The sequence below is a fragment of the Onychostruthus taczanowskii genome, unplaced genomic scaffold, assembly GCF_017590055.1.
Source record: "Onychostruthus taczanowskii isolate IOZ18803 unplaced genomic scaffold, ASM1759005v1 scaffold10, whole genome shotgun sequence".
Lineage (NCBI taxonomy): Eukaryota > Metazoa > Chordata > Aves > Passeriformes > Passeridae > Onychostruthus > Onychostruthus taczanowskii.
The window spans coordinates 2,364,126-2,377,412 of NW_024496526.1; the positions used below are offsets into that span (position 1 = coordinate 2,364,126).

The 13,287-nt window shown below is 42.2% G+C and overlaps 1 protein-coding gene across 5 annotated transcripts in view; it reads left to right on the top strand.

The window, feature by feature from the left end:
* Positions 1-13,287, top strand: part of LOC121337197 (CREB binding protein) — a 95,754-nt gene that overhangs the window by 59,803 nt on the left and 22,664 nt on the right. For 2 of the 5 annotated variants that reach the window (XM_041407141.1, XM_041407166.1), the window contains 10 exons: positions 1,031-1,223; positions 1,333-1,386; positions 2,559-2,683; positions 3,218-3,406; positions 4,824-5,243; positions 5,863-6,042; positions 6,269-6,455; positions 10,274-10,392; positions 10,573-10,812; positions 11,281-11,369. In XM_041407141.1, the coding sequence (XP_041263075.1) occupies positions 1,031-1,223; positions 1,333-1,386; positions 2,559-2,683; positions 3,218-3,406; positions 4,824-5,243; positions 5,863-6,042; positions 6,269-6,455; positions 10,274-10,392; positions 10,573-10,812; positions 11,281-11,369 (1,796 nt within the window). The remainder of the gene's footprint in view (positions 1-1,030; positions 1,224-1,332; positions 1,387-2,558; positions 2,684-3,217; positions 3,407-4,823; positions 5,244-5,862; positions 6,043-6,268; positions 6,456-10,273; positions 10,393-10,572; positions 10,813-11,280; positions 11,370-13,287) is intronic. The other 3 variants (XM_041407149.1, XM_041407158.1, XM_041407175.1) reach the window with 3 other exon arrangements.

Below are 13,287 nucleotides of genomic sequence, written 5' to 3' on the forward strand. Positions count from 1 at the left end.
TTTGAGAAACTCTGAGAAGTGAAGAGACCTGAAAAACAAAGCTTTATATTGCATGACTGGACTTCCTTACCAAGGCTGCTGAGGAATACATATCTCATATTAAGTTTTTGGAAATTATTTAAATCCTGCTGTAATAACTAATTCTGGTTTTGATGAATATTGAATGAAAACAAAACAATTCATGGGCACTCAGTCTGTGCTTCATGTAACCCTGGGTTCTAAGAGCATGGTGGCCCCACAAATGAAATGTAGCCTTGAGGGTTTGTGGCATTTTTTTGCCTTTAACAGGTGCATAATCACTTGGCAGATGTGTGTCCAGCAATTCCTGACAAGCAAAATTGTCTATGTGGTGTGCACTGTGATTGTCTTATTGGATCTGTTGTCAGTGTGGGTTGAGTAAAATGGATTTTTCATCTTGTACAACTGTAGTGTTTACTTGTCTCTGCCTGTGGACTATTTTTCTCTGAATTTTCTCCATTCCTTTGAGGTTTTGTCTGGTTTTGTTTATCCCTTGCCATGATTGTTGATAGACTCTTAGGAAAAGAGCAGTTCCTTTCTTTATGTAAAAATTGATCTGTCCTTTACATCTGTCTCCTGAAAGTTTATTCAGCGTAACACTGTGCCGGGAATATCTTTTTCTTTTTTGTCTGTGGATTAGTGGAAATGTTCATTATGAAAATAACGTTGAAAAATCATTAACACCTGGAAACTAAATCACAGCTTCCTGGGTTTTGCTGAAGTAACAGAGAACCTCCAGCCTTCTCCTTTGTCTGTTAATTTACTCAGAGTATAGGTATGCAGGGTAGCCATAAACAAGTGTAATTTCTGGAAGCTTTTTTTTCCCTTTTCTGCACTGAAGCAGAAAAGGCTGTCTTAATTTACAGAATTCTGAAAATAAATATTTCTTTTTCAATTAGGCAGGTGTATACATTAAAAAACAAAACAAACCCAACCCAAAACCAGATGATGGTATTTAGGTAGACTGAATGTGTTTTGCTGCTGCTGATTACTCTTTGTTTTTCCCTTTTAGGATGAATACTATCATTTATTAGCAGAGAAAATCTATAAGATCCAAAAGGAGCTGGAAGAGAAGAGGAGGTCTCGTCTCCATAAACAAGGGATGCTGGGGAACCAAGCAGCCTTACAGACCCCTGGGCCCCAGCCCCCAGGGATTCCCCAGGTGGCTGCTGCCATGGGCCAGGCACAGCCCGTCAGGCCACCCAGTAAGTGCTGCTGGAGCTGCCTCTGCTTCTCAGGAGTCTTTGGACTCCAGTTAATCCTGAGGTTGTGTTTAAAACTGGTTTTGCTGACCTTTGTTGTGTTGTGTTGCAGATGGGCCTATGTCCATGCCAACCGTGCCTATCAGTCGTATGCAGGTTTCTCAAGGTATCTTTTCCTCTCTAATTGCAATTTGTGGGTTCAAAGTAATTGTTGGGGGGGGGAGAAGTGATCTTATGTTGGGATTTTTTGGTGTTGGGAGGGAGGAACTACAGGGGCTGCCTTTTTTTCAGCACCATTCTTTGGTGGCGCTCTGTGTGTCAGCGCAGTGTTAACAATATGGATCCAGCACTTTGCTGGGGATTGGGAATTAATTCAGTGCTTCCAAAGACAGGACAGCTCAAGCAAGAATACTGTGGATAATCTCGTTTAAAACACTGTAAAGGGGGAAAGATGCTGGCATGTTTTCATCAGTTAATTAGCCAAAAATACACCTGTAGCTGGAAACACAGCACATAAGTCCTAAAATCTGTGTAACTAATGATAGCCTTTCTTGGTTTCTGATGGAAAGTTCATGTAAGAAATCCTTGGAGCTTGTTCACAGTACTTGTCCTTACTCACTGAGGCTGCTGTGAGCTCATGGGTGGTTTTTTCCCAAAAAAACAAACACATGTCTTTTAGGTGCTTCAAATTCCTTCAAAAAAGTGTCCTCAGCTATTTTATTTCTTGGTTCAGAGTTAGTACTGAGTCAAAATTTGTGTAGAAATGTCCTTGGGAAATAAAATACTTTTAAAATTCATTTGAATAGAAGAACAAGTTGATAACAAGTATAGCTCCATAATTACAGCTTTAGACAAGTTTTCTGGAGGGATTCAATGTTTTGTATGAAAAGCACAACCCCTGTTAAAGCATTTTGCCAGCTTTTGTCCTGTGATTTGAGGTTTGGAATTGCCTTCATACATCCCATAGGTATTTTTATCATATTTACTTCAACCATTTCAGTGAGCCCTGAATAAGACATTGCTGTTTCAAAGCAAATGCCTGATTTTAAGAAACCATCCTAAGGTATTATTTATAAATAGCATCCTGTCTCTGCATATCTACTCTTCATCTTTTGCATTTAATTTTTTTTTAAGACACCAAAAATTGTATTTCACCCTAACTAGCATTGTTCTGAACACTTCTTGCATCCTGACTTGTCTGTTAAGTCAGGTAACTAAAAGATAAAGCGCAGGGCGGTGGAATTGCAGTCATAATAACTGTTCATTTTCTAGTAGAATATAGATCCATCAGTTCTGCTGACTTGTTCCTAATGAGTTGTTTTGGGGGTGCATTTGCAGGAATGAATCAGTTTAACCCCATGTCCATAGGGAATGTACAGATGCCCCAAGCACCGCTGGGACCGCGGGCGGCGTCTCCGATGAACCACCCGGTGCAGATGAACAACATGGGCGCCGTGCCCGCGGTTCGTACCCCCCACCCCTGCCCAGGCCAAGCCACACAGCACTGCTGCAAACTGGGATAATTTCATGGGAATGCAGCAAGTGTGACAGGCTTTTATCGAGGTGTTTGTTTGCAATATTCACCTGTTCCAAAAGCACCCAGCAGACCTTAACTGGGGCACGTGCCACAGGTGCAGTAATCCCCAGCAATCTGTGGAAGAGCATCTACTGTCTCTGCAGTATATAAACCTTTGTTCCTACATGAAAACATGTTTTTATTCTTTAGAAAAACAAAAATATTTTTAGTTTCCCTGGATTCTGTCTGTCGACCCAGGGAACAAAACAGAGTTAACACTCTGAATATTACCTGTTAAAAATAATGCATGCTGTGGAGCAAATGCTGAAGTTATGGGCATATGCCCACTTCCAGTTAGTGTAATTAAGCCAATTTTCCTTTTATTTTTTGGTCCTGTCTTTTGATTATTTTCAGTGTATTTTGCTTTGTCCTGCTCCAAAGTACTAAATGGTAATTAGTTAATCTGGGTGTTAATTTTCAGATGGCAATGTCTCCTTCCCGAATGCCTCAGCCACAGAACATGATGGGAGCTCATTCCAACAACATGATGGGTCAGGCTCCTACCCAGAACCAATTCCTGCCCCAAAACCAGTTCCCAGCATCCACTGGAGCTATGAATGTGAACAATGTGGGCATGGGTCAGTCAACAGCCCAGGCCGGGGTGGCACAGGTGAGATGGATTCTCTAAGATTTATTTTCTCTTTATTATTTTGCTCTGATTTATTTGCAGTACTTACTTGTTTATTTGTATTTCTACATCCATTGTTTGATGTAGTCACCCAACTTTGGGGGATCCTGGGTTACATCTGCCTTCTTCAGAAGCTCTTACATAACTTATCGACATCTGTTAATGGGGGTGCAACGCCCTGCAAGTCCTGATTTAAATCCCTTAAAAATGCATGCTGAGGAGATTTTTAGGGGAAATATCAGAAATCAGTTTATGGGATGCCTATGAACATATGTTTTGTCTCTGTGTGGACCGGAGTAGCTAACTTTAAATCTAGGATTATAATAAAGTGCTTGGGTAAGATCTTCTAAAATTTGTTTTAACTTCTTTGCTTCTGGAGAGAGAAAATTGTTGGGCTTTTCCTGTAACATTTTTCTGTTGCAGTAGTGGTCAGTGAAGTAGCAGCTGTGCTTATGATGCCACAGTACCTGCTTTTCCAGAGGGAAAGGCTTGTTGTTTAACTCAGAGCCCAAGTAATTTAGACTACTTAAAACCCCCAAAATTCTGGGAGATTACTTAGATCGGGGTATGAAGGGCTCTGTCGAGTCAAGTTTGGATTTTGTTCATGATGGAATATCTACAGTTTCATGGGCCCTGCCTCAGTTGTTTGACTGCCTTTGTGGTGAATATTTTTTTCCCAATGCATTTAGTTCCATAAAACTGCCTCTGTAAAGACAATATAGAAGTGTGTTTTAAATTTGAAACCTCATCTGCAGGAAATTAACTGATTTGTATTTCTAAGGGTAACAGTTACATTTGAGGATAGAATATTCTTTTTTATCACCAGTCATCTGATGCAATCTTCAGTAAAATGTATCACTTAAAGGTTTGAGTAGATCCAGAGTGCTTTACTGTTGCCGCTCTGAAAAGCAAATCCCAGGTTTTCTGAAGCATCTTGAGCAGTTTAATTAGAATGAAAGAGAAAACAAAAAGACTCTTCTTAAGGCTTTCTCTGTGCAACACCAGCATTAAATGTGTTGACCTGCCCTCCAAAGCAGAGCTGCCTCAGAGTCCTGGCCTAAAAATGGGTATTTGCTCAAAACCATTTTGTGTCAAAGCCTGACCTTTGCCCAGCTAATGGCACCATTTAGAGGCTGCCTGTGGGTTTCTGTGTTACTGGCACTGGGAGGATTCCCTCTCTGCGGCAGTGGAATTAATGCAGGATGTGCATGACACAACTAGATTTGGGAGCAAGGTCCTTGAGAGCTGATGGCAGCGGTGACAGAAATCGGAGCAGTCACTCGCAGCAGCAGCATTTGAGGCTGATCTTGCACTGACAGTATCCCGTCAGAGAAGGCTTCGGGGCTGTGATTGAAGGGATAAGTTGGATTCCAGGCTCTGACAGACTCTCTCTCCCCAGCAGGGGCAGGTTCCCAGTGCTGCTCTTCCCAACTCCATGAACATGCTGGGACCGCAGAGCGGGCAGCTGCCGTGTCCCCCGGTGACCCAGCCCCCCCTGCACCAGACCACGCCTCCGGTGTCCTCTGCTGCCGGGATGCCACCAATGCAGCACCCAACCCCCCCGGGAATGACTCCTCCCCAGCCAGCAGCACCCACCCAGCCGTCAACACCGGTCTCATCCTCGGGACAAACTCCGACCCCGACGCCGGGCTCTGTTCCCACGGCCACGCAGACCCAGAGCACCCCCACGGGGCAGACTGCGGCCCAGGCCCAGGTGACACCGCAGCCACAGACCCCTGCCCAGCCCCAGTCTGTGCCAACCCCACAGCCAGCCCAGCAGCAGCCAACATCTGTGCAGGCACAGGCACCCGGCACTCCAGTAAGTACCAGCCAGTCCCCTTGCCTTGTGTCGTGACATCCCACGAGTGTCCCTGTCTGTAGCGCCATGTCCTGAGTGTATAGAGCCCATAGCTGTCCCCAGCAGCTTCTGCTTCAGACCAGGGGGTTGCTTAGAGATGTGTAAAATGTGTGTGTGTGTGTTCAGATGTTCTCAGCATTGTGTAAAGGAGGGGGGCTTGAATGGCCGGACTGCTCAAAGTAAAATTGGCAGCAGTGTGCAGAAAGATGAGGTGTAACAGGCCTAATGCCCTATTTGGCCATAATCAGAATCTTTTCTGATCCTGAGATTTGCATAGTTTTTTTCTTTCCTTTTAAGATACAGCCAGGGCAAATGCACGTTTCAAGGAATGTACAGTGTTTTACTGGGCAGGTGTTTTCTCTGTAAAAGAAGCCTCTTTGGGGCAGAATTTTTCCTTGGCTTCTCCTCTGTAAAGCAGAGTTATTAAATGTGTACTATCAAACTTGGCTACAGTGACCTGAATCCATGTTCTGCACTGTTGTAGAATATCATCTCATGTCTCTTTTGTGCTGTTCATTTTTAGTAAAGGAAAATATTTCTATATATGCAGTGTCTTTCTTTTGTACTGTTTTTACAACAGCTATCCCAGGCAGCAGCTAGTATTGATAACAGGGTCCCCACCCCTGCCTCAGTTGCTAGTGCTGATACGAATTCCCAGCAACTAGGACCAGATGCACCAATGCTAGAAAGCAAATCAGAAGTTAAAACTGAAGAAACTGAGCCAGAGACTAGTGAGACACAAGTGGAAGCTAAGACTGAGGTAAATGAGATTCTCTACAGCTTAACTGAAAGCAGTGATAGACATAAAAGCACTTAATGACGTGTCTGACTCGGTGAGCTAAGGGGCGAGAGGAGGGTCGTTACTGCAAAGTAACTCCTGAGGAAAGCCATGGTGGAAAGTGCTTCAACAGTCTCAAACTAATATTTTGATGGCTGAAGATTGGGTTGTAGATGTAACAGTACCTCTTGTTGCATCCTTTCTTAAGGTGGAGGAGGATTTACAAGGAACTTCACAAATAAAAGAAGAAACAGATGGAACAGAACTGAAGCAGGAGCCAATGGAGATTGAAGAAAAGAAGCCTGAAATAAAAGCAGAGGCTAAAGAGGAAGAGGAGAGTGGCACTAATGGCACCACTTCACAATCCACATCACCATCTCAGCCCCGCAAGAAAAGTACGTGTGTGAACATGAGTTCCCTTGTGTGCTTTGCTTTCACTAACGTTTGTTTTCCACAGTCTCAGCTCCTGCTGGGAGGTTTGTTTTACACTTGTGTTTCCAGCACGTGGAGCTCTGGGAGATCAATACTCTGTAACTTAATTTTGAAAGTAGCATTCCTTTAATGTTACATGAATCAGGTGAGCAAAGCAAGTCGCTGTGCCCTTGATCTCAGCAGTGCCTGCCCAGAAGGGCCAAGGCAGTGAGGCAGTGATTGCTGGAGGAACTAAATACATAAATCCCTCCCTGTACGTCTTGGTGCTCTTTGAGGAGAGCTCAGTGTAGATAAGAGTGCTTTCAGTAACCACGGATATCCATTGCTTTTCTTCTCCTGTTAAGAGGCTGCACACACCACCTTTATATCCTGAGTTTTGTCAGTCACTTTTCTGAGAATCAGGCACTTGAACTCTCCTGAACCTTTGTTCCTCCTAGGCTGGACTGCTGCAAGAGGCTTAACATTTATTTTAGAGTCCTGTGTTTTCAGAACTTGAAAGTTTTCAGTGTAGTGTTCATTTGCTCAGCAGTCTCTTAAATTAAGCTGCAGTGTCAGCACAGATTGAGGTGTGACTGCATCTGTACTCAAGAGAACTTCATGGTGCTGCAGGTTATATAAATGTTTGGATGCCTTGTGTTAGTAAGAAATAAATAAGATTATTAAAGCAGAAATATATTTCTCTGCTTGCAGTGCAGGCTTTGTGGCAGGCTGCAAGATAAGTTTTCAGACTCGAAAACCTTAGCAGTTTTGAGACCTCTGTTTTTTGGCATCTGCTTTATTGAGGTGATGTTTTCTGTGGTTAGTTTTTAGTTTTCAACCAAAGGGAAGCTTTCAACATGCTGCAAATGTCTAAAAAATCCATCTTGATGTGCTTTGGGTTGCATTTTGTTACTAAGCATAATCTTTTTGTAATAAATCACTACAAAACACATTTTCCTGCAGACTGATGTTTTCAGCTGGCAGCAGAGTGGGGCACCCAAAGGAGAGCCTGCTGCAGAACCAACTGGCAGAGCCTTTTCCAACCCCAATGTAACACAGGGAGTGGGAAAAAAAAGCTTATTAGCATTTCTGAGCCAGTGATATTCCCAGTGGAAGGAATCACTGCTGCCTGGTAGGAATGTGCTTGCACAGGGAAGGTTCTTGCAGAGTCAGTTCAGGCTGGGTCACCACGTATTCCAATTCCTCCTTTGGTGACACAATTTTATCTTGGAAGCTTTGTCACCCAGTAACTGTGTAGTGGAAAGCACGTGCTGTGTGGGCAGGTACAACCACAGACATGAGTTTAAAGGGTGGCATTTTCTCACCAAGGAGTTTGTTCAATGTTAATTGAGCTTTGATATTAAAATTTTGAATAAACCAAGAGGTATTGGAGAGTAATTACTGCCAAGTGTGCTGAAGGGATAGGTGGCATTTTAAAACTACTGAAGAGACTGATGAGGAGTTTTGCATGGGTTGCAGAAGTATTGGGAATTCTTCCTCCTTCCCATGCAGGCAGATTCCTGAGGGCCATCCCACAGTAAGCTGGGACACAGCAGGCACTGAGGGGAGGTGCCATGGACTGTGTGCTGTAACTTAGCAAGCAGAGCCTTTTCTTGCAAATCTAATGTGAGCAAGAAAGGGAGGTCATGGTTCCTTGCCTTTCACTCTCAAAAACCCACTATAATACTCATTTGGGGCAGCTTCTGTGTGCTTGTAGGTGGTAGCTTTAGTTTGACCTTGAAGATGAGTTTTACTGGTTTCTTCATTTCTTTGTAAGACACAGTGGAAAACTTGCAGGAGCTTGGGTTTGAAGTGTATTTGTGTGTGCTGTCCTTGTAATTTTGAAAATGTCTTTTCTTCCTTTATGAATTTTCTCCTTAGTAATCATAAGCAGACTTGCCTTTGTTTGAAAAAAGCAAAAAAATTTAAAAGGTAGCATTGTACTCTTCTTTGGTAGGTTATACGTCATCGTGAGTCAGGCAAAGATCCCATTTTCTTTTACCACCCACACATCCAAGACAAAATGGGATAACTGGATGCCAGTTCCTTGCAAAGGTCTTCAAGCTACTGGAGGAAAACTGAGAGCATTTAATTTTGGAAAAAGGAGAGTGGGAAAAACAAAACTTCCTTGTAAAATCCATGTACAGGGAGATGCTATGATCAGATGTGCTGGTATTAGTCATAGTCCTTAGAGGCAGAGCAGCTGAACATGAAGGCAACGTTTCTTTATGGTTTTAAGTAAAGTAATAAATTGAAATAACAACTGGATTTTCATTTTGATTTTTTTTCAAACTTCAAAATGAAAGTGAGTTATAAAATTTATCAACAAAGATAATTAGGCTTTAAGGAACTTGGCAAAAGTCACACTGGATCTCTGTAGTTTGAGTTTAAAATAAGATTGGATTTACTTTGAAGGATACTGTAGCTTAGTGGTATGTTATTATAGGAGAAAATTCTAAAAGCAGTGTCAAGCAGGTAGTCAGAATAGATTTTTAGAAGGTACTTTTTGACCTTTACATTTCATTAAATGAAGTAATTCAAATTATTACATTATGAACTATCTGAATCAGAGCAGTAGAGAATACTGTTCCTCATTAATAGAATTTAATATTTATTAATGTTCTTGAGGATCCCATAATGTGCAAGAGTTGTTTATAAAACTTTGGAAGTCTATAGTAGGGAAAAGTGCTTGCATGTGTGGTATTGATAAATATGCAAGGGAATTGCCATTTTGTTGGGAGTGAGATTGTGGCAACAGCTGAAGTGATCATACAACCAATGGGATAGTGTCAGCTTAATTTGTCTTCCCTTTTTTTAGTGTGCACTCTTTAAAATCATAGATTTTGATCTCGATGGTCCAAAAAACAGTTTATATCATACCAAAATACCATTTGACTGAGAAAAGCAATGATCAGCCTCAAAGGGGTCACTGAGCCCTGTTGATTCAAGTGCTTTTAGCAGAATTAATTGCTCCATTTTGTTGGTATTGTTCTCATTTCATCCAGGTAGATAAATATGAGATGCCATCCTGCTTTCCTTAGTTGCCTTTTTTTCTCAATGATAGGCATTCTTCCCTATTTAAAGACACTGTTCCTAAGGAAATAAATGTAATTACACTGCTGAGATGTTCAAAGAGCTCTCCAAGTTATCATTATTTTTCAGAAAATGTATTGCCTTTTTTTGTCCTTGTCAGCCACTCCTGAAAGAATCATGGCTGTTGCCATGCCACTGTTGCCAAGTGGTGGCATAGAAATCTGGAAGTATTAACACTTTCAAAATCAATTAACGATCCATCAGACCAGGACTGTTTGCACACCACGGCCAGGAAAATTCCTGTGCCAGCTCTCAGGACATCTGGTCACTCTCTGTAGAGCTGGCTCCTCACCCCTGCCCACTGCAGTGGGTTTTGCTGGAGGAATCTTGGCTTGGAAATAGCGAGCAAGGTTAGAAGGGAGGGAGAGAAAATTATGCTCAGTCTCTCCTTTGAGGAGAAAAGGTTCATTCATGTTGAAACAATTGATTTAATTTGATTCTGTATAAGTTCAGAGGGGTTTTTCATGCTCCAGAATATGTATCATCATGGGCTAGAGCTGTTCCCATATCCCTATTTTGGAAATATCACCTGCTGTGATCTGACTGAATACAAGGCTGTGTTTGCCTCCTGTAAGTGAGGTTTTGCCTCTGATCAGAAAACCCTTGGCAGAGTTTTAGTTAACGTATTTCTTTGGGGTTTTTTTAGGGGAATCAAGAGATTAGGCAACAAGGAGGGCAATTTTCTAACCTTTCTGACTTGCATTTGCAGTTTTCAAGCCCGAGGAGCTGCGCCAGGCTCTCATGCCCACCCTGGAAGCTTTGTACCGGCAGGACCCAGAGTCCCTTCCTTTCAGACAGCCTGTGGATCCCCAGCTTCTAGGGATTCCGGTGAGTTGGCATTAAAAAAAAACCCTATAAAAATATTCTATTTCATTTATTTGTTTAAAAATATTTATTTATTTATTTTAAAATATTCTCCAAAATTATCTTCGCTCAGGTAAACATTTCACCTTTTTTCAACATCTTGAAAAACCTGCTAAAAATTCAGGTTTTTTGGTGTTTTTACAGGATTATTTTGACATTGTGAAGAACCCCATGGATCTCTCGACCATCAAGCGCAAGCTGGACACGGGGCAGTACCAGGAGCCCTGGCAGTACGTGGATGATGTGTGGCTGATGTTCAACAACGCCTGGCTCTACAACCGCAAGACTTCCCGCGTCTACAAGTTCTGCACTAAGCTGGCAGAGGTGTTTGAGCAGGAGATTGACCCAGTCATGCAGTCCCTGGGCTACTGCTGTGGGCGCAAGGTGGGTGTCCCAGTGTCCCAGGGGAGTTCTTCCCAACGGCCCAGCTGCATCAGCACACAAAGCTGCAGCTTGGGGGGCTTTGTTTTTGAAATAGAAATACCGAATGGAAGGGCTGCAGAAAGTTTGGTTTTCTGATAAATACGTTCAGAGCTAAAAAGGTCGACTGCAGCTCTGCCCTTCTGTTGTTATTGTTGTGTTTTTCTCCCTCAGGGGACACCTTCTTTAGTTATAAGTAATATTAAAATCCTTCCCTGGTTTCCCATATCCATAAAGCAGAGGTCAAAGGGCCAGCTGCTTTTAGAGTTAATGATTGTCACCAGATTGAGAGGGCAGTGCTGGTACATTCACAGTAGCTGCAAAAGTGTGATGGCCATGGCAGGGTCCTCTGACACCCACAAGCTTTGCTTTATAGACCCCTGCTGAGCAAAATGCCCCATTGTAAAGCTGCTTTTCTCCCTTGTTTTGCAGTATGAGTTCTCTCCCCAGACCTTGTGCTGCTATGGCAAGCAGCTGTGTACTATTCCCCGGGATGCTGCCTACTACAGCTACCAGAACAGGTAAGTCCTTGAATCCAGGATTTTCCCTTATTCAACAAGTGAGATCTCTTTTGAGTTCTCTGCACATACAGAGGATGAGGAGGATTTCTTACTTCTACTTTCCTCTGTCAGCCAAGTCAGGGAGAAGTTCTTTTTTTATCTTTCCACGCTGTCCTTTTGCAGGTGCCTCTGTTTTTCTGTGCTGCAGTGTGAGGCACTCTGTTCCTCAGTGCTTGCTTTTAGCCAGGCTGCCCCATGCAGTGCTTCAGTGCAGGTCAAGTTGTCCATGTTTTCCATAAAATGAGGAGCGGGGCTTGCTGCAGGGAGAAGGGCAGGACTGCAAAAAGGCACTGGGAAATCCTGTTACCTTGTTCTAGGAGAACTGTGAAAATATGCAGGTTTCTTTACAAGTTAGTGCCAGGATTTGCCAAGTAAAGGGTACAGTGATTGATTGCAAGACTTATGTTTCCCTTTCCTAGCCAGTGCTTCATTATATTTAAATTAGCTTGGAAATAGCATTAAAAACTACCCAGAGACTCCATGAGAAGCTGTGAAAATTAAAGTTTCTCTCATTTTTTAATTAATATTAGGACTTGGTGTTTCTATTACTATTAATAAACAATTTTTAGATTAATTTTCCATGTAATGCTTTAATCACCAGTGTTAAAATTACAAAGCAAACTCAAAACTTGGCTTTAGTTTTGATTTCTTAGATGATGTTGTCTTCCCAACCCCCCAAATAAAATACACAATACAAGTGGACTGAGACAAAAGCTTTGTTTTAAATAGGGAAAAGGAAGTTATGAATTGCTTTCCAGAGGCTTGGCAGCCTTTAGGCCTTGCCAGCTGTGAAGTTACAGAACGAATTCAGACTTCCAGCACTTGTATTTCATCTTTTTGGCCCATCCCTTCTCTCCAAACGTGCTCTTGGGAAGCTCTCAGCCTGTTGAGCCCCACACTGGAGCAGCACAAGGTGGGAGAGGAAAATGTGTCATCCTACCTTGTGTGGGGGACCCTGGGTGGCCTCTGAGAGGCAGAAAGCATTGACAGGCAGGAATAAATTCATGAGTCCCCATAAATGGTTTTATACAGCCACTGTGGACTCTGAAAAGTCAGGCTGAAGAGAAATAAAGCAATTAAAATGTATTTAAAGAGACTCTTCAGTACTGGCATTGGAGAAAAAGAACCCATACCCTTAAATGCTGGTAAAATTTGAAATACTTTCCATGTTATGCATTCAGTATTTGGAAAGAATAGTAACTTCAGATTGAATTGAAGAAGGACTCATTCTTCTTTCAAAACTGCCTTCCCAGTTTAAGTTGGTGTTAAATCATTTGGATTATTCCATGGAAGGCAATGTTGGTCACTAGCAAGAAGTCCAGGGTGAGTGGAGCAGAGGGTTCCTCTGCACTGGAGGCTGTAATATTCCACTTTTCTGCCTATTATAAACAAGAAAGTCCATTTAAGTCATATTTTTCTGCTCATCCAGTTGCCTTGAGAAGGGGGTAAGGATTTGTGTTTTGGGGTAGGGTTGAGTTCAGGAGGAGTGTGAGGTTTTCTGTTTCAGGCCCACTAAGTGCAGTGATAAATGACTGGGGCTTTCAAAAAGGTATTTCTGGAGATTAATCACCATATTGTTAAGTAATAGTCCATTTTGCATAGAAAACCCCTGTTTGTCAGCTCTAAACCACTCACATTTCCTGGGACAATGATCTTCAAATCTTAGATGTTCTTAAACAAGTAATCAAGTGAAAAACAAATTCCATGCTTCCAGCAGATCTTTAATAGGTCAAATGTTCTTGAATTTTCCATGTACAGAACAGGCAAAATTGTATACACTTAAAGTCCAGAGTATCACATGACTAAACTACAACTGAGAATATTTAGACACCATTGAATAAATGAGCTCAGGCACTACAGTTCAATCATTAAGGTAATT